We start from the raw sequence: 21,994 nt of genomic DNA on the forward strand, positions 1-21,994 counted from the left end.
GAATACACGAAATTACGTCCCCACGAACCTGTAAAATTTAAGTCATCCACGAAAATTGGCCCCCACGAAAATTAATGATTCCACAGTATTGGAGCTCCACCCCGCCCGAGGTATGATTTCACGACCCCTGTAAACAGCTCTCCTAGCAATGAGCGGCCACCGCGCTAACCACTTGGCCATCTAGGTAAGGCAAAGAATCTCGAATTCGTTCGATGACAAACGGAACATAGCGCGCTGGTCGTTCACTACACGGACGTAAGTTTACTTCAGGTCAATAATCAAAAGAGTAATATTTTCGTTAATCAAACAGGAAACCTGTGCCATTTTTAAAGAGCGAGATTCACCAGTCAACCATTGTTGTGAAACTATATATATATATATATATATATATATATATATATATATATATATATATATATATATATATATATATATATATATATATATATAATGCTTGGGGTCACTTTAATGAAATATTCATAAGGTCACCTTAGGTAATAATTCAATAAAGTTATAATTTTGGTAATCAGATAGGAGACCAGAAGTCACCTTATATATCACCAAAAGTCTTTATTTATCAGGAGTCCAAGGTCACACAATGTGTTATACATGTATCAATAAAGAGGTCAATGAAGGCATATTGATAGATATAAATATGCTGGTGACATTTTTCAAAAGGCATTTAAATTAAGGACAGAGGGGATCACCTTTAGTGAATACCTTAATGAAAGAAATAACAATTTAGTTAATCAACATGTTGACCAGGGGTCACTTTCTACTGTAAATCATTAGGAAGACCAGAGATCAAATAAAGTTATAGATGAATACGGACAGCAGACGTCACATAAAGATGTACCTGAATACGGAGAGCGGATGTCACCATATATTGTACATTAGGGAAGCAAGAGGTCACGTTAATATGTATATGAATACATATATTGTACATCATTGGGGATACCAGAAGTTGCATAAAGGTTAAAAGTAATGTGTCTCAAGAATTATTACCCAAATCAACTGAAAAATAGCCAATTCTGATTTTATTGACACGCAAAAAAGGTACACAAATACCTAATTTGTTATCGTCAAGGTGTGGGTGTGGGTGAGTTTGACAACTTGCTTCATAATTATTCATATAATATATAATTTTATCGCTTGTTTATCTCAATATACGGTGGCTATAACTCATGGGATAAATTTTTGATATTCCACTGTGTGTTCTTACGCCACGTGACGTCATAATTAATCATAACGTAGGTTTGGGCGGTTGATTGGCGTAGAATGAAAAAGTAAATAATTTTAATTCACTTGGGGGTGTTGAGATGTAAATTTGAAGCATTTAATGTTGTTTCAGTTATTTGTCATGAATTCATAAAAAATGTTCGAAAATGAAAGGTCTGTTTGTTAAACGTCAAGGAACTTTTTTTCCATGCGTAAAGTTGTTGACGTGTTGTAAATAATGTGTTGTGCGGCTCACAATTACAATTTTTACAGAAAAAGCTGGGATTAACAAAACCATTTAATATTTATTTGTTTGATGAGATATTGGCTCTTCTGATTGGTCGAAAAATTTCTTTGATACCTGCATCAATAAAATTATTCCGGATCTACTTTTCTCAACTGTTCTGATCTTACACTATTTATAGAACGGGAATTTCCAAAATAAACACTGTCAACAAAATGTAAAGTTGTGTTTGTTTTATTGTCAGCAAACAAAATACAACTTAATAAACATAAAAACTTGAAAGTTTCACCTTCAAAAATTAACAAAACACATTATTTGATTCACGAAATAGAAAATTAAGCTTTCGTCTTCTCACGATTTCGTCTGCTTAAAGCTATACACGCTATAATTTGCGTCAATTTTGAATAAAGTGGAAAATGTATGTGTTTGATTACTAATAAAAGTTACCTTTATGCTGTTAATTATAATGCTCAATTCGATCCCGTAACAAATATATCAAATATTAAACAATAAAAAATATTTATTTTCCTGCCAGGAAAGTAATGCCTCCTCGTGAATATCAATCTATCACGTGATATCGACAGCTAAATTTAGCCTATCATACCAAAACTTGTGAAGGGTCAACATCTTCATAGTTGTGATAGTTTCACAAAGGAAAGGATATTTTCAGTAAAGCATAAATTTGTCCGATATACGGGTACAAAAAAAAAAAAAATTACAAGCCTGTGAGTAGATATAAATACTGCCTTTAAAAAAATGACGTAGACCTGTGTTTTTCCCCTATGTGCTATTTATAGATACTATAAGTGTTAATACAGAAGTAAGGGTATCGTGAATGACAAACGTATTTTACTCATTATACATGTATGTATTTCAAATTAACAACTGTTCAGCATATTAAAAATCAAGTTGGATATTTAATTAGGCAAACAATAACGACCACCTAGATCTCCGCGGACATGCGCAATGAGGTCGGTTTGCTCTTCCTTTATCAATATTCATGAAAAGGTATATTTTCCTGGCAGGAAAATAAACAATTAAAAATCTATTTTTGTAACGAGATGGAATTCACCATTGTAATTTACAGATTAAGGATAACTTTTATAAATAGACAAACACATGCGTTTTCACTGTCATTCAAAATTGACGTAAATTATAGCGTGTATAGCTTTAAGATCAATCAACATTATTGCGCGTCTAGCTGTTCCTTTTACAGAATAATTATAAGGAACATATATAGGCTCATACATTCTCACGGTAACACTGCTGTTCTAAATTTGTAACAATGATTTTTAAATTTACACACGTACATGATCGGTTATCACGATAAGCATCGTAAAGCAAAGCTATGAGTAATGCATCAACTCCTGCGGCGTATTCCGAGCGGCAGATATAACAATTATAAGTACATCACAGGCTATCTAGGTACAACAACGTTTACAAAAGTCGTTAATACATACTATTCGTCCATGATCACCTCTCCTTGGATGGTTATGTTTAGTTGCATACTCCAGCGATCTCACATAAAAACTAGTTTTATTTCGAATCTTTCTGCACAGTGAATAATATCACAAGCCAACGCATGCATTTTCCTTTCGTTTTCAATTCAGCTGGTTCAGATTTTAACTCACAATTTGTGTTTATTCCATTGAATTCAGCTCAATAGCTCTGCATAGGCTGAAGACGCGTCCATTTTGAATATTGTTGCTGTTGTTGTTGTTGTGAAAAGATTGACCGGAAAACTTTTTCATCAATGCGCTACGCATTTTCTTTGATACGTCGATCAATAGAAAAATTATCTTCATTTCTTAAATACATGGTAAACCATGTGATAAAAAGAATCTCTCATGATTTGCGATGGTATATGATTTTTATTCAACGAGTTGTGTGTTTTCCATCCACGAGCCTTGGCGAGGGGATAGAAAACACACAACGAGTTGGATAAAAATCATATACCATCGCAAATCATGAGAGATCCTATATATATATATTAACAATATTTTTTTCTTAGATGCAATGCAATTCACATGGGTCCGTGTTTTTTGGGGGGTAAATATTTTTGATTAGTATATGAATTTAATAAGTGAAAATTCAAGGAAAAGGGATAATGAACTCTAAACTCCGCAACCTCTAGACAGGGAACACCTACTAGGTAATAATAATAAGATGTCAATAATTGTAATATTAGCACGTCTGAATAAAATTTAACGGTCAATATTTTTTTATTGTTATACCCCTGAAAAACAGTTACTATATACATGTAACTCTATACGAAAAAAAAGTCCAGCATTTTGACTGTTGGACTGGAACTGTTAGATTGGAACTGTTAAAAAAGACTGTTGACCGGTGACGTCACATTCCGCGAAAAAATGTTATTGATTAGAAGGGGTATAAAAAAAACAGTTGCTGACTCTGTCTCGGGATCTGTCGGACCGGCTCGCAAACTGTTGACCGCAGCCTTCGGGGGGGGGGGGGGGGGGGGCTGGTGTGGTATATAACTTCAATTCAATCCTAATTTCCTTCTTTTCATATCATTTTTTTACATACTCCTAAACATTCAATTTTTTATATGTAAATTTAAAAAAATGTGTTGTTGCGAGAAAAAGGGGGGGGGCAGTCCCCCCCCCCTTGCCCCCCCCCCCCCATCCGAATGCTACGTGCCTGCGTAAGCGATGACGTAAATAACTCTTCGCGACTCCAAAACAAGGTGACGTCATAATAGACAGTCAGTAAAAGCAAGTTAACAACGCACGCGCAATGCGAAGGTTTGCTATCATAACGGATAGATTTGCAAATTACTGTAAAGTAAATTTTAAACTAGATGCTGTCATTATAGAGAGTAATACCCACATCAAGTGTTTGCCCCTAAATAACACTGTTTAGTACTAGTTTAATATATACTTTTATATTAAAATAATAGACTCGATTTTTTTTAGGCTTTAATACCGAGAAATTGGATGAGTACTGTCTTTTGTTTTATATATTTTAAACATAATTGGTACTTGAAGATTACCAATTCGTTTTTATTTTTCCTCAATCACGCTTCGCTAATTAATAATCAACTCAACGAAAATTCCTCTCAAAATTCCGGAAATCATCTGAAAAATCACGGTAAATCATCTGGTAAATCACGGGATAATCTTTGGTTTATGTTTCCAAAATATCACATTTGCAAACTCAGAAACGATATTACAAATACGTGTCAATTATCATTGAAAAAAGGTATAGTGCCTTTCATTTCGCCTACACCTGTGTTTGGACGGAAAGTACCTGTTATCAAAAATAGCTTCAGGTACCTAGATGTCGCACTATGATTTTTGAAACCTGGATAACTTTGCAATAACTTTGCTAGGTCAATGTATTCATTATTCCATTTATTTATAGCGTTGTGAGTGGAACACTAGTACCAAGATCAGATGTAATGCTAACAAGAGGATTAATATGCGTACAGTGTTGAGCCACCAGAGGTGATGTCCTCGGGGTTGACCTAGTTGAGGCTTTGAAACAGGCATAGTTGACATCTGTGCAGCAGGTAGTGTGCCAGACCTTCCACAGGCATAAGGGGCACTGCCTTGAATTTTGGTATTGTTGAGGACATTTGAAGTCGGAGTTTGGTCTGTAGCCTGATTATCCTGGGCTTGTGCAAGTGGATTTTATTTTGCATGGCCGTGACAATCCCGCTCTTAGCCTTCCATTGCTCGTTCTCTTGCAATTAAACAACACAATTATTCAGACTTTACTTACAAATAACTCAATAATTTGTAAATCTATATATAAAAAAATAATCTGCGTACACCTCGATTTTTTTTAAAAATTAGCCAATAAAATGAAAATACGTTGACGAAATTTTAAAGCTTTAATTTAATAAGATTACAACTTTACTTTATTTTTTTTTTTATAGATTTTAATAACGCTAATTTATTCTCTGTCACTATATTTTTTACTTAGTTTACTTACTTAGGCCTGTCGTTCTGTGAGGGATGTTTTTGGTGTCCTGCAGGTCTCCGCTCTAAACAGTTGGATGGACTTAACGTTGGAGTTAAGGATCCCCAGCTCGGTGGTAATGCGGATATTCTTAGACGACCATATGTTTTTAAGCATGGAAAATGCGGTCCTTGACTTGCCAATCCTTGATTTGATGTCAGAGTCTGTGCCACCTAGTCTGTCCACCACACTTCTTAGGTAATGAAGGTCTCGACTTCTTTGATGGACTTATCACCAACTGTACTGGGCACAGGTGTTAATCCTCATCATTTCTATTGATGTAGTTGCCAGGCGAGTTGTTTGTCCTGCATCTGATTGTGGTTGTGTGAAAGAAGAGCCATGTCATCAGCAAGGTCTAGTCGTCAAGTTGTGTCAGGAGTGTTCACTGTATTCCATTCCTCCAGTCTGATGTAGCAGTCTTCAGAAGCTAATCGATAACAAGGAGGAAGAGAAATGGCAACCGCAAACATCCTTCTGTTTTGACTTCGAAACTGGCAGACATTTGGCCAGCATAGGTTGCCTTGGTATTTGATGCGAAATAGGGAGACATGTTTCTCGGGTATTCCAAAGTGTCTCGGTATCTTCCAGAGAGTCTCTCTGTCCACACTGTCAAACTTTTTCTCATAATCAATAAAGTTGACATAAAGTGGGAACTTCCATACCAGTGATTGTTCAATTATGAAACGTAGGCTAGCTATCTGGTCAGCACACGATCTGTTGCTTCTGAATCCAGCCTGCTGATTACGGAGTTTTGGGTTGACTGCCTTGCTTATTCTCTCATCAAGAAGTCTCCTGTTGAGGACCTTGCCTGGCACTGACAATAGCATAATTCCCCGGTACTTACTACACTCCCTTAGGTCCTCTTTCTTTGGCAGCTTGTTAAATATGCCTTCTTTCCAATCCTCCGGAATACACTCTGCTACAAGATCTTTTCGAAGAGGTTATACAGGATGCTAACAGATGTTTCAGTATCAGCTTTGATGGCTTCTGCTGGAATCTCAACAGGCCCTGCCGCTTTTCCGTTCTTTAGCATGTTGATTGCTCGCCTGATCTCTGTTTTTGTTGAAATGTCACAGTTGATCGAAAGATCAGTGTCGGCTGGCTGTATGTCTGGAGGTCTTTCAGGTGCTGGTCTATTTAAAATCTCCTCAAAGTGCCCTACCCATCTTTTAGTTGTTCATTGGTTGTCGCAAAAGGGTTCCCATTTTTGTCTTTTACTGGCTTGTGTGTCTGTTGAAACTTGTTGGAGAGCTTCTTGGTGACTATGTATAGTTTACTCAAGTTCCCCTGTCCTCCTGCCTCTTCAGCTTCTTTGGCTAGATTGCCAATATGATCACTTTTATCTATCCTAATGTTTTTCTTTACTTCTTTGTCTGCTGTGTATTCCTCCTGAGCTTTTGCTTTTGCTGCCCTTGTACGGCTGTTGTTCAGTACCACTTTCTTTTCCTTCCTAAAATCTAGCTGCTTCAGTGTGTCTGCAGATGTCAACTCTTTGTGCTGTGTCTTTCATCTTCCAAGGACTTCTTCACATGTGTCAAGACACATCTAGCTGATATGCTCCATTGAGTTGCGATGTTGGTGTCAGTGCTTTCTAGCTGATCTTGTAATGGTTGGAATCTGTTAGACAGGTTGAGGTGGAATGCTGTCTTCACTTCCTTAGTCTTCAGGAGACGGCCTTTGTACTTTTTCATCTTGTTTGTTATGTAATTGAACTTCTTGAAGAGGAATCTAACTGCTGTCATCAGTAGATGGTGGTCTGATGGAATATCTGCTCCTCTCATCACTCCGACATCCTTCCATGCTCTACAGAATTTCTTGTTTATGCAGATGTGGTCGATCTGATTCTCTGTTACGCGGTCTGATGATCTCGATGTGGCCTTGTGAATTCGTTTGTGAAAGAAGATGCTTCCTCCTATCACAAACTGGTTATGAAAGCACTGATGAGCTAATCTCTCAACATACTCGTTCATGCGGCCCAATCATTGAGTGCCCATGACTTCATTGTAGCCAGTGTTGTCGGCTCCAATCTCTGCATTGAAATCGCCCATAAGTATCGTCATGTCTTCCTTCCCTACTTTATCAAAGACTGTCAGCAATTGCTAGTAGAGGGCATCTTTCTTTTCATCATTACCGTCGTTGGTTGGATGATGTTCAGTTTAATCTTGCTATTCTTTGTGCTGAATATTGCTGTTATTATCCTGAAATAAAACATGTTCCCATCCAATAAGAGCTCTATGCCTCCAGGGGTAGCACCAGTACTACGCCTTCTATGTGGAGGGGCTCCCTCTTGAGTGTGTAAAGAATACAACAGCGTTTTTCCAGTGGTTAGTCATATCTGTCCAGATTGCAGCCACATCATCTCACTAAGTCCTTAGAAACAGAAATTGTAGTACTTCATCCCATTCGGCACTTGTGCTGTTCTCCCTGCTTCATACATTGTTCTGGTGTTCCAAATACCAATTCGGACGTCTTTCTAGGGTGTCAGAAAGGGAATCAACCCTGCAGCTTTCTTTTGGCTTTCGTTGCACAGCATTATTCTTCTTCTTGAGGAAGTTAAGGCTCAATCTGGCCCAGGGAATATTGACTTTGGTTAGTTGTTGATGCTTTGTAACAATTTGTTTTCCTAGGTTGGTTTGTTGGCCCTACGCAAACCTCTAAAGACCTTTAGAAAAGGTGGCTTGATATTTGGACTTTACTTCCTAGACTGCTTTCCATCCCTGGATGTTGAGCACAGTCCACCATCCGTTTTGGCTTTTTATATTGATATTTCCCTCACCTAGCCGTTCCCATATGAGGGTATGGCCACAAGGCAGTGGAGATTTGGAATCAGACGCAGCTATGTTAAGGCTGTCCGAAGCTAAATTTATATCGGAAAAAAAACACTATTTTAATCGTCGAAAAAATACTTTAAAGACCGGGTTTGAACCTAGTTAAATATCCACACGGACGGCAATTAAGCATATAAGGAAGCAGGCCCCTCCTCCAAACTGATAACACTGCAGAGTGAATCTATTAATAGATAGCTGCATACCAGAAGCACGTGCTGATCAGAGAACTACATAATTTTAATGGTCATTTAATAATGGAACGGTGTGCATAGTTCCTTTCCCTGATTTTCATCTTTAAGTGATAAGCCTCTACACATGCATGTACTTCTTAATTGATCACTGCCAATACAAGCATCGATCCCTTTTGTTGTTATGTTTTTTGTATCTAGAGCTTTGTTAAAACATCTATCATAGTAAGCATCATTTCTTCGCATACATGTAATTATTTAGAAAATACTTAATACTTTAAAAAAACACCAAGAAATTCACTGGTCAGAATAACTCTTATCGACGACAGTGTGGGTTAGGTGCAAGAGGAGGCTAATGCACAACTAGTCCTGACTCAGTGGGGAATCCCTCCCGCCAAATGTCAATAACTCAGTCTTCAAATCTGCAACTGTGAAAGAGGTTCCAGGGAGGAAAAACTATCTTTACCTGATGATTTTGCATGTGGGCCTGAACTTTGATTATCAGAAATGTTTGAAAAAAATATTCACATACAATTTATTAAATCAGATGTTAAGGTTGCAAACTGTAGTTTACTGTAGTAGATTACAAGCTCAAGTTTCCTTTTGGTTTACCTCTGCCCTAATAAAATTCCCTCCAAAACATTCTTGAAATCCAAATTATGGCGGAAAAAATTAAACAGGGTGAATTGGAAGAAAAAGAAATTGTAAAGTTTTTCAACTCATAAATTGGGATGTAGAAGAATTACCGACTAGTGATCTAAGATAGTGAAAATGTTGGTGAGACAGATGAAGACTGGTGATTTACAGGGGAGTTTGTTGAACGTTAATTCTGCACGATTCTGTCAGAACAGCAATAACATAGGAATGTCCCCATTGTTTATGCAGACCCATTAGAAGCTGTCCGATATGGTGGAAATCAAATTTTGGAAAGAAATAAGACTTCATTGAAGGGATAAAATTTTGACAATATGGTTTAAATTTACAGAGCTGTATTCTAGACCCAAAAAACATCTGTGGAAAAGTTGGATTTTTCACTAAAATAAGGATGACCAGTGGCATTAGTGCATAGGATTGCTTTTAAAATTTCTCAATTAATGTGATGACCTGTATGTTTATAATTTAAAACTGCTAGCACCTGTGATCTGGGAGGCCCCATGCGTAAACAGATACGGGAACTTGATACTACATGTATCAGTGTGAAGCTGCAGGACTGACTCTCCATCGTTACACAAGTGTGTGTTCTTTCTCTTTGTTTATGATTACCAGTGATGATAGAGTAATAAATCAATCAAGAAGGATTACTTAGTGTTATTCAGTTTTGAGGCAAGACAAGCTGTTCCGCCATCTACTGTGCGTCTCTAGCAATAGGCATTTCCGGTTCGAATGTAAACAAAAAGCCGATTTCTCGTCTGTCAATCAAATCTGAGGAAATTTGAATTTCTGGATCACTTCAAAATTTTGAATATGAATTTCTAAAGTAGTAATGCATCAATAATAATTATTTTACTATCTAGAGATGCCTTTCAGTTTACTTTAGTTGCATGACAAAATTTAATTAAAAGATTTTGCTGATTAAAGTGTAAATTCAGAAATTTCTTCTCTGAAGTGAAAGGTGGCAAGAAAATTGAAATTTCCTCCATTTTCCTCATTGGCTGCTATTTATACCCCAGACCGATCTTAAACCACGCAGCTATAATAAGGCTGGCCGATTAATTTCACAGCGATATTAGCAAGTCACTTGTCTGTACTTCATAAGATATGACGTCATAGTTAACTTTGACGTCACGATTTGCATTCCTTTCGATCGTTCTTAGGGAATGTATCGTAACGTAATAAGTGATATTCATTGTGCATAATGAAACCGCTTCATTCCTTTACATAGACACTGTTATAAATGCTACTGATACTAAATTCAATATCACCGATATGGACTATAAAAAAAATCAACAGTTTTAAAGTTTCGTAATAGGTAGATAATTATTCATAAACTAACAGTTTTGAGACTCCCCCTGCTACGTGTAATCTAATGAATGGTGATATGTATATGCATATAAAAACGGCTTGGCGCAAGTGAAAGATAAAAACAATCTTAGTATATTTTACGGGAAATCGGGAGAGAAAATAAGTACCAATATTAATCTTGCTGGGGGAAACCTACCAATTGACCCGATTTTGTGTAAATCGAGCCTAAAAGGTAAAAATGTGCCTAATTTCGATGGCAGTGCGAAATGTTTTGACAATATTTCAAATAAACGAAATATTTATATGAACCCCCAGCAAGAACTGCAAAATACATTACTTATCGAAGGATTTTTCATAAAAATATTTTTGATTTATTGTCATTATTCACTTGTGCCGATGCGATTTTTATAGATTATTTACCGTGTTAGAATACACCCGTCACGTGCTTAAGAAAAATATATGACGTCACAAAAATATATCAAATATAGTGTAGGATTTCACTGTTAATTTATGTAATAAAAGTTTAAAGAAACTCGCTCGGTTAAAGTATTTTTTGATAATTAGAATAGTATCATTTTTCGATATATATTTAGCTTCGGACAGCCTTAACATAGCTGCGCAGGCGTACATCTCTAAATTCCTATTACATAAATTAACAGCGATATCCAACACTTTACTTAATGCATTTTTGTGACGTCATATGTTCTTTTTAAGCACGTGATGTGCGTAACACGACAAATAATCTGTATAAATCGCATCGGCGCAAGCTTAAGTGATTTATGACATTAAATGAAAAATATTTTTATGGAAAATCCTTAGATCAGTAACGTATTTTGCAAATCTTGCTGGGGGTTTATATAAATATTTCATTTATTTGAAATATTGTCAAAACATTTCGCGCCATCATCAAAATTAGGCAAATTTATACCTTTTAAACTCGATTTACACAAAATCAGGTCAATTGATAGCTCACAAGCAAAATTCACATTGTTACCTTTTTTTCTCTCAATATATATCACATAAAATATGTAAAGATTGTATCGATCTTTCACTTGCGCCAAGCTGTTTTTTACATGCAAATAACTATCTCCATTCATTAGTTTACACATAGCAGGAGGAGTCTGAAAACCATTAGATTATTGATAGTTATGTACCTAATACGGGGCTTTAAAACTGCTGATTTGTTGACACTCAATATTGATAATATTGGAACTAGTATCCCTAGTATTTACAACAGTGTCAATAAATGAATCAAACGGTTTTATGATGTTCAATAAAATTCTCTTCTTACGTTACGATACATTCCCTGAGAATGATGGAAAGGAATGCAGATCATGACGTCAAAGTTAATTATGACGTCATATCTTATGAAGTACAGACAAGTGACTTTCTACATATCGCTGTGAAATCAACGGGCCACGGAGTTGTCCTTCTCTTAGATGAGCGGTGCCCCAAGACTAATGAGCCTCATCTACCTAAAGCATTGGTTTTCAGGCGCCAGATAACTCGCCTTTGTCCCTTCTCCAATAAGTTATGAGCAGTTCCGCCGGGCTTTTACAAGCCACACAAGCAGGCTAGAATTTGGACTTGGTTGTCAGAGGCTATTAGAGGCGCAAGCCATGAGGAGCACTCTGTAGTCAATGGGAGCTTATCCCCAATGCCATCCCTTGGCTATAACAACCTTTGGAACCAACTATATTTATCTGGAAGGGATTAAAGATTATTATGGTCAAATGATAGCATCAAATATTTAACTTTTAATTTTAGACAATTTTGTTAAGAAATGATTAAGTTCAGCAGCTGGTATTTTCCGCATAAGGTACTAAAAATCGAAACTCTTGAATATGAACATACATGTATCTGGTATATGTTTAAGTTATCTGAAACACAAAGAACTATATATGGTTTGAGCCTAAAATGGCCCCCTAAAATGAACATTGTCATTTTACTGTAATTCTTTGTTTAATTTGTACAAATGTACATTTGAAGTTTTTTCATAATTTTCATTTTGATTTAAGTGCCCACAATTAAAAAATATGACATCTTAAAGTTTACCTTTTCCCGCCATTTTCTCATTTTTAGCATAAAACGGCTTGGTTTGAAGCAGTTTTTCTTTAAGGAAACATTGAGCGACTGCTTGAACAAACAAAATATTTTCACCAAAGATGTATCTTTCCAATAGTGACAACAAGTTCGTTCTTGTTCAAAGACTCGCTCTATATTTCCCACTCGAGAAAAGATAAGAAAAATGTCAATTTTTGATTGATTTTGATTGAATTATAAAAATAGCGTCACTTCTGACGTCATATACTGCCAATGAGTGCATATTAATTAAATAAATAGGTGAAAAACATATTTCATGTCAACTCTTTTATAAAAAAAAAAAACCAAAAAAATTAACGTACATGAATCATCTAAAAAAAACCGAATTATTGGGGCCAAATTTGAGTAATAGATATCATATATAGTTCTTTCCTAGTAAGTGGAAAATTGTAGGAGGAGTCATTAAGTTAAAAAATTTGTATTTTTGCATTAATTTTTGTAATGGAAAAGGGTATGGGGAGGGGTTTAAACACGAATGCTATAATTAAATATTTCCCTTTTGTTGCTACATTAATTACATGGGCTCTGTACCTTAAATTTAATCAATGAACATAACAATAAAATGTAAAAGTTATAATATACCATGCAAAATATGCAAAAATAAACAACGCGTATATACAAATGGCACCTTCCTGTAATGCGGAAGATATACGATTGTCAATTCAGTGATTGGCACTAATATATCCTTTGTAGATAATAATTCAACTATAATTGTAAAGACAAAATTAATATAATGTTGATAGTAGGTTTTATAAGGTGTAGCAGGCTTTGGAAGATGCACAACGGAAATGTGCTTCTGTGCCTAAGTTAACAACAAGGAAGTGAAGGGGCAATATGATAAACGGGTATATTAAGGATGGATGTCCATTTTACACGGTTGACATACTAGTGGTTGATTATTCGAGGCCTTTAGTTGAGCGATAGTCGAGTTCTCATTCAGCTATTTAAAACCATGTTTCCTTTTCAATTGAATTTAAAATTATGCTGCACTCATACACATTTTATTGTAAACTTAAAAGTATTAAAAAACATATAATATATTTACTATTCAATTTATTTTAAATCAAATACATTAACATTTGATTTAAAATAAATTGAGTAGGATTTTATATTGGTATATTGGCAAATGTCCTGGTTTTCCCTTTTCTCGTGACGCTTACGCATATGATTGAGTTCATCTTAGGCAAATCATATATCACATGGTCCATGTTAAGTAATTGTCCGTGTCTAATCAACAATCAAGCATTAATGATTAAAAAAAAACAAACACCTTGAGATAATTATTGATATGATAAAATTTATTTAGTATACAAACATTTAATACAAAACATAACAAATTAGAAGAAAAATAAATTGTTTTAAAATACATGTCGGTCCAGTAAGTTTATCAAAAGAAATCAATTAATAGCCGATCAAATAAATACACCAGAGACACCTATGAAAAAGTATAACTTAAGAACAAACATGCCTAGTAAAGAAAACAGTTATTTTCGTTCGTAGCCAAAACAACTGCAGCTTCAAGAAAAAATATATTAAACGTTATGAATTTTAATTACTTTATTACGAATAATCGGCTTAAAACAATTTAGTCGATGGTAGTGTGACCGAGCGATCAAATTAATTATTAAGGTTTTCCGCTGGGAGCGGAAAACCTTACTATTATTCTGAAAAAATTTCAAATTTCTTCTTATTTTTTTCTTTCTTCTAGACGCTAACTTTGATCCTTAATATTTCGCTCGTTTGTTCATCGATTGTTTTGAAATTTTCAGGACTGATAACATGCCGCGTGATGTTGTCGTTGCATATTTTAGTTGGAGAAAAATCCCTATCCGGTTTTGAGTTATTCCCCTTTTAGTAAAATTTAACGACTTCTTTTGTCCAGGGGGGTTTAGCTTCAACGATGACTGGCAGAGTCTCAAAGATGGGCTGGTTTGGAAGCTAATACATTGAATTTGTGCGAGATATATTTTATTTATTATTTAAATGCAAATAAAAGGGGTGGTAAAGATGTTGAAACAAAGGTAAGAAAAAAAATCAAAAAAATTCGCGTATTTTCCGTGTTAGTTTTCTACCTGATAAAAATTTGTTATAACATGAATTTTAAAAGTTCTTGGTCTTACCCAGACCTTTCATTCGGTATACCGAAAAAGGGGCTGGCCCCTATAATTAGGGAGTTAGAGGCGTCCAAAGTTTCTTGTCAATAACTTAAAAAGGAATAAAAATGTCTAATGCATTATTGAAGCAAAGTTGTAAAGAAATTAATTTTGAATCCTTCCATGGTATTCAATTTAATTTTTTCGTAATTTATAGTCAGTATTTGCAGAAACAATTGTTGTCAGTTCGGTCCATTTTTGTGGGGGTGCGCACGTTTATGAGGTTATGAAAGGGCTTCTTGTAATGCACTAACTAATACATGTAGCGCGCAAAAATAATTCCACATAAAATTCCCAAATTTTTTTATTCATATGTACATTTTCATTTCATAAAGATGAACCTCTTTGACCTTATTTTTGTTGTTTGTTTCATTACTGTGCCCCTGTCTATATTTAGATGCATTGCGAGGCACAGGTAACCGATCGATAGGCGAGTCGCTGGCTGTATTCAGGCCGTCGCCTAGACGACAGACTGGTGCATGTGCTTGTAGAGCTGGACGTACACGTTTAACGCCCCACTGTGTTACTGTAACAGAGACATTTTGAATTGTTTCAGTGTTCAGATGTGTTAATAAAATGGTTCCAATGCATGGTAATTAAACTCAGCTTTTCTACAATACGTATACACGGCCGTCTTATAAAGCACAATGTGTATTACTGGCATGACTAATGTACGCTAGCAATTTAAACGAACGCGGGATTGCTCCCGATAAAAGCAAAAAAGAAATACTGATTTGATGGATATAATATAATTATCATCGTGGAGATGATTTTTAAAAAGTGTACGTATACGATAATATTTGAATCCAAGGCCGCTAGTTTTAAGTTACGGTTATTAGGGATATTAATTATGACTTGCCCCGCGTTTCACGTTTTTTACTTGCAAAACATCTACAAACGAAAATACCAAACAACCTTCAGCAGCAACTTATAAATTATTTATTCCATACACAATTCTAAAGAGGTAATTAAATAAATTTTATAAATGCTTTATACTTGTACTCGATATATCTTCCATGGAAAAAAAATGGGGCATGGAAAAAATGTTGTTCAATGTTCATCAAATACGCTGTAGCCTTAGCAATCGAAAATAATAATCAAACTGTAAATTGATAGATTGACATATCAACAAACATTCAGACCCGCAATGTGTTTTTGTTACAAGTTCTATAAAATGTAGACTCAATGACTGAATTCTTTACCGTTTTCCGTCTGGGTTTTTTTGAATCACGTGTGTACGTTATGTGTAGCCATATAGATACTAGTAAACTCTTTAAAGCTATACACGCTATAATTTGCGTCAATTTTGAATGACAGTGAAAACGCATGTGTTTGTCTACTTATAAAAGTTATCCTTAATCTGTAAATTACAAGGGTGAATTCCATCTCGTTACAAAGATATAGATTTTTAATTGTTTATTTTCCTACCAGGAAAATATACCTTTTCATGAATATTGATGAAGGAAGAGCAAACCGACCTCATTGCGCATGTCCGCGGAGAACTAGGTGGTCGTTATTGTTTGCCTAATTAAATATCCAACTTGATTTTTAATATGCTTAACAGTTGTTAATTTGAAATACATACATGTATAATGAGTAAAATACGCTTGCCATTCACGATACCCTTACTTCTGCATTAACACTTATAGGATCTATAAATAGCACATAGGGGAAAAACACAGGTCTACGTCATTTTTTTAAAGGAAGTATTCATATCTACTCACAGGCTTGTATTTTTTCCTTTTGTTTGTACTCGTATATCGGACAAATTTATGCTTTACTGAAAATATCCTTTCCTTTGTGAAACTATCACAATTATGAAGATGTTGACCCTTCACCAGTTTTGGTATGATAGGCTAAATTTAGCTGTCGATATCACGTGATAGATTGATATTCACGAGGAGCCATTACTTTCCTGGCAGGACAATAAATATTTTTTATTGTTTAATATTTGATATATTTGTTACGTGATCGAATTGAGCATTATAACTAACAGAATAAAGGTAACTTTTATTAGTAATCAAACACATACATTTTCCCCTTTATTCAAAATTGACGCAAATTATAGCGTGTATAGCTTTAAGTGTTTAATTTTTAAAAGAAATTGTGTACATGCAGAGCAATGCAATGCTAGGACAATTAAATTCCAACAATGTATATGGTGAGGCCGGTCGGACTGATACTGGTTCTGCTTGTTCTAGAAATAGCGAATGTAAGACGAAGTATTGGGGTGTTATATTTTAAACAAATATAAGTATTGCTTTCTTAAAAGCTTTCATTACTCAACAAAGTATTTTATTGGAAGCATTCTTAGTTACCTTAGCTGAATATATGTACCGCTCGGTCTGTATCCGGGAAAAATTGACTACCATCCGAAATTTTCATACAAGGTCTTCAGACTTACAGCTAACATTACCTTTAAAAATACATTTTAGAATTTGCCGCTGTTTATAAATTCATTAAAAAGACGCGCAGAATCAAGTGGTAATATGTCGTTTGATTTGGGATTTATGACGTCTATTTATATTGTTTTCATTAAAATTATTTTATTATTTGAAGCTTGTGGGTGGAATGAAATCAGTTTCGCATGTTATATTACATAAACATGTCCTCTCCCCACTTTTTCTCGCAGCAACTTTTTTTTTTTTAATTTACATAAAAAATTGAATTATCATGGAGTTGCCCCCCCCCCCCGCCTCCCCCGTTTTTGGTAGCATATAAAAAAATGGTATAAAAATCATGAAATTATGAGTGAAATTTTGAAAAATTTGGAAAATTCAAAATTCTTCTTTTTTCTTTTTCTTTTTTTGCTTGTCAAGATTTGTTGGATGAGTTTGCCCCCCCCCCCCCTTTCAAAAACGATGCTACGTGCCTGGAAATTATTCATTTCTTTATTTCCCTCTTTAATAAACAAAACAAACCAACAGACATAACCGATCCAGATAAATATAATTACATGTATCAAAACTAAACTTAAAAAACAAACTAAACATTCATCCTTCACCCACAATATTGCCTTTTCGATATTTGTCATCGTTGTAGACCCGTGTAACAATCTGTTAAGTAGGTGCTTGCACGACAAAGAACCCCTTGCTGATCTACATATTCATTAACGCATACAAAGAAAAAATATATTTTGATTTATTTTTGAATTTCTTTTGATGTAAAAAACAGGAGAAGAAATTGATTCTCAGTCTCTCTTTATGCCTGTTTGTTAGCGGTTAATCCAAGTTCATTTTGAATATCCTTTTGTAATTTAAAAAATGCGATGTAAATTTTTTTTTCATGCAATATTTCGGATAAAGCAATGAAGAGTTGTTTCTTGAAATTTTATTAGACCATAAAATTGTAAAATGCTAACATTGAAAATTGTGCCCGATTTCGTTCTTTTTTTTAAGGTAAAACTTTATTGATTTAAAAAATGATTCTTTGAGACAAACAAATTGACATAATCAATAAGAGTTTGACAATCTCTAACTGCAGGTCTGTAGCTTTTAGTCTGAAAAAGAATCGGATGGACGACCTAGGACACAGATCGTCCATCCGAATTTCTTGAAAATTGCCATTTCTTTCGTACGCGGACGCAATACTCACCGAGACTAAATGGTTCGTATCTTAAGTTTTAAGTTTTAACTGCTTTGAAAGGTAATATTAGTTTTCTGATAATTATGAACATGGATAATTAAATAAAAATGGTTAAAATTACAGTAAAATTACCGACATCGGTCTTCTCCATGCGCAGATCTAGAAGTGGAAGGGTTCCAGATCCCCCCCCCCTCCCCAGCGAAATTTCTTTCAATTACGTGTACATTATAAACTTACCAAATATGCATCGGACATCCCTTGGCAAACTCAAATAACCGTCTGACTTTTCAACCCCCACCCCGGAAAAAATTTTGGTCCGCGCATGTTCTCCCTCGATCCTCGAAATACAAAATTATTCTTCAAAACCCCCTGTAAAATTTCCAGGATCTCCGCATATATACTAAGAGATTCATTGGCGCTTGCGTTCGATAAAAATGCGTGTAAAACGTTTGCCAATCATTATATCATTACCTGTCAATTTATACTCATTGTTAAGATTCTTATAAATAGTTATGTACAATTGTCAATGCGCAGTCTGGAATACGGCGGCCAGACCCGGCCACGTCCGACTCTCCCAGAGTCTTGAGTCCGGAGGCCATTACTGGCCATATCCGACTTGTTTGTAACATGTCTGTCTGTTAAATTGTTATAATGTTGCCATCGTTGAGTCTCGTCCAATTTATGTGGAATCCTGCATCAATTGCCTGTTCATTTCTCTGGAACTGTATACTGGTGGACCTTCGGGAATACGGCAAACCTACCCTTCGTTTTAGCTTACAGCCCACAGCGCGCCACAACCTTATACCTAATACACTTTACGCCAACATTCCCTCACCCGGTTCGTACTGCACACGACCGATGCAGATCCAGACGAATTCTCTAGCACCGAATATAATAATTTGTTTCTCAGTGTTTATACATCTAATATTGTACTATGGTTAGCTATCAATTTTTTGTAATACGTTACAAGTATGACGCAGCTACGACGGAAAACCTAATCGTTGCTTGCAACGAGCTCGTCTCTAGTTACATAATATGATACATAAACGAGACAATATGGTTTTAGTGCCAAAAGATGACTTACAAAAGTATGTACGGAATACAAGTTATTTCATAAATGAATTTATCGCACTAGGATCCATAGTATCGGAATTAAAGTCGTACAGTATGAACAGATTAATATACTGTAAATAAACCATATATATAAATATATAGAAAAAAGTTTTCAATAGACGATAACACAGTACTCTATTTCTTTCAAATTTAATCCAGAGCGCTTTCGCCTGATCGGCTCTTCAGTTGATTTTAAGGCTTACGTTTTCTCAGGGGCGAAAAAAATTCCACTAATAGGGAAAAAAACTACTTATTATACATTTTAGCCCTATTACTGTGGTGCTGTTTTTCACTATCAAGTAACTAGGTCAATGACCTACTTTTTAGGGTAGTGAGCTTTGAATGTTTATTTAAATAAATGTTTATTGAAAAAATTGTCAAAATTGTCCACTTTTTCTAAGGTTTTCTTTTTTTGCAATTATTAGAAATAATAAAACAAATTGTTGGTTAAAAAAAATGATTAAATACGAATATCTTCACTAGTTTCATATTTCAAAGAATCATTTTAAGCTCATATTTTAAATCTAATTTAGTCCGAATTTCCTCTATCAATTTTTAAAATTCCACCCATTTTTTAACGAGTTTACAAAAAAAAAAATGACTAATAGGAGCTCCAAACAATTAATTGTCTAAAACTACTTTTATTGTTTGTATTTTCTTGACATTAACACTATATAAGGTCAATGATCAGATTTTCGAGATATTCTTTCTGGAATCAATTTCAAGTGTTTTAAAGATTTTTCTCATCGCGTGCCAGTCAGTGATATGAAATAATACACAATATTATACAACAATTAAATGTGTAAAATGATATGAAAAAACACATAGAAACCTAACTTTTGCAATTACATTGCTACAGAGAGTTTTTAAGAGAAAATAAGAAAATGAAAAAATTAGTCCGAATATCCTCTGTTTCAATTTTTATCTACCTTTATCGTAGCATATCTTCCTCAAATAAACAAAGCATGGATATCAATATTAATTTTTGTTTATAAAATTGTTATTTTGTGTTTTTAAAACAACTTTTGACTTCAGGTAATGAACTTTGTAAAAAAAAAATTTTGAAATCTCAAACCCTTAGTAAACGTAATCCTTAAATTGTAATAAAAATAACCAACATCGGCGTCGTTTTAATGACATCATAAAATAGATAACGTCACGAACAGTGTACACAAAATCTGGAGATGGTGGCAAATAATTTTTACAAACACGTGTAAATGTAATGAAATAGGTACAAATGATATTGTTTTGAAATTAGAGGTTTTGAAAAATGAAAGCTAAATAAAGTCAATGCAGAGTAAATAATTATCGATAAGGTTTAGGTTTCAATTTATTTGAGAAATGTTATTCTTTTGCAAGTCGCAGCTGATCACTTTCCTCGCTTACTTTGTATAATGTAATTATTTCAAACCGGCCTCTCCCGCACACATGAAAATGTTCACTACACGGAGTGTTACGAACAGAAGGATCTCTAATCTGCTGCTTATATACCCTCACGTGGTCCGCTAATTTGGTCCCTGTTTGGCCAATGTAATTTTCTCTGCATCAATCCGTTTTAATAAACAATATTTTCCTACGGAAACCGCAGTGGAAATATAATAACTCCACTTATTTCTCTTTCAAGTGTTAACAGATCTTGTATTTGATCGTTTTATTGTCCAGAGTTTAAATCTTTGCCAGTAAAGTTTGTTTTAAAAACTTAAACCACAGGGGCATCGTATCCGCTCTACACTCTATGACATATATATAATAATACACAAGGGAAGAATCGAAAGTAGGACACGATTTGTAAACAATGTCATAAAACAACTTACTTCACAAAAGTTACGCAAGTCCTCGCACACAATGTTGCAAATGTTGTCAAAAAACACGTTCACACTCAAATTTTCCTAATAAACTCGGTAAAAAGCGTTTTTATCCCATTAAAACCGTTGTCTGCTGCAGAAACCCAATCTCTTCGCCCAAGAAAAGATAACTCTGTACTTTCTCTCTATTTATTATGTTCAGTAATGATAGTAGAAATTTCGGCGGTAAACTGTAAAATGTCTGGGGAAATTTTAGATATTTTTTTCTTCTCTAAAATGTTAATGGAAAACTACGTTGGTGTTCACATAAAAAAAAAATTATATTATTTTTTTATTCAATAATTAAAATACTCATAATTCATTTTTTGTCTTTGCAACCCATTAAACCTTCAAAATTAATTGTCGTTGCAGAAGAATTTCAGCATCGTTTTAATTGTCAATATCAACCCCTACTTTAAAAAAAAAATAGCCTAGTGTAAGTTACGTTTCTACAAAAGATTAAATGATAGGAAATATATTAATTTGTTTTTAAACAATTGCATATCAAATTACGCTAATTAAAGTAGATGCCAAATATATCGGAACGAATGTTAACTTATTATGCTAACGGTAGTAACATACGGCGAAAATTTCCCCCGACATTTTACAGTTTACCGCCGAAATTTCTACTATCATTACTGAACATATAGAGAGAGAAAGTACAGAGTTATCTTTTCTTGGGCGAAGAGATTGGGTTTCTGCAGCAGACAACGGTTTTAATGGGATAAAAACGCTTTTTACCGAGTTTATTAGGAATATTTGAGTGTGAACG

The 21,994-nt window shown here is 34.7% G+C and overlaps 1 protein-coding gene across 1 annotated transcript; it reads right to left on the reverse strand.

The window, feature by feature from the left end:
• Window positions 1-5,808: 5,808 nt before the first annotated feature.
• LOC136276376 (uncharacterized) lies at window positions 5,809-7,416 on the reverse strand. The gene is made up of 3 exons (XM_066088264.1): window positions 6,990-7,416; window positions 6,724-6,921; window positions 5,809-6,374 (listed from the first exon to the last, which is right to left on the reverse strand). Exons 1-3 carry the CDS (start codon window positions 7,414-7,416, stop codon window positions 5,809-5,811), a joined length of 1,191 nt encoding a protein of 396 aa, XP_065944336.1.
• Between the last annotated feature and the right edge of the window lie 14,578 nt (window positions 7,417-21,994).

This window comes from Magallana gigas, chromosome 6 (genome assembly GCF_963853765.1).
Source record: "Magallana gigas chromosome 6, xbMagGiga1.1, whole genome shotgun sequence".
Lineage (NCBI taxonomy): Eukaryota > Metazoa > Mollusca > Bivalvia > Ostreida > Ostreidae > Magallana > Magallana gigas.

What these genes read in the sequence shown, in the direction of transcription:
- LOC136276376 (XM_066088264.1), bottom strand. Translation starts at nt 7,416, where the DNA reads ATGAACGAGTATGTTGAGAGATTAGCTCATCAGTGCTTTCATAACCAG. An exon ending in ATGGAGCATATCAGCTAGAT is followed by an intron (nt 6,922 to 6,989) that starts GTGTCTTGACAC and finishes TGACATCTGCAG; the next exon opens with ACACACTGAAGCAGCTAGAT. An exon ending in AGGAGGACAGGGGAACTTGA is followed by an intron (nt 6,375 to 6,723) that starts GTAAACTATACA and finishes CTCTTCGAAAAG; the next exon opens with ATCTTGTAGCAGAGTGTATT.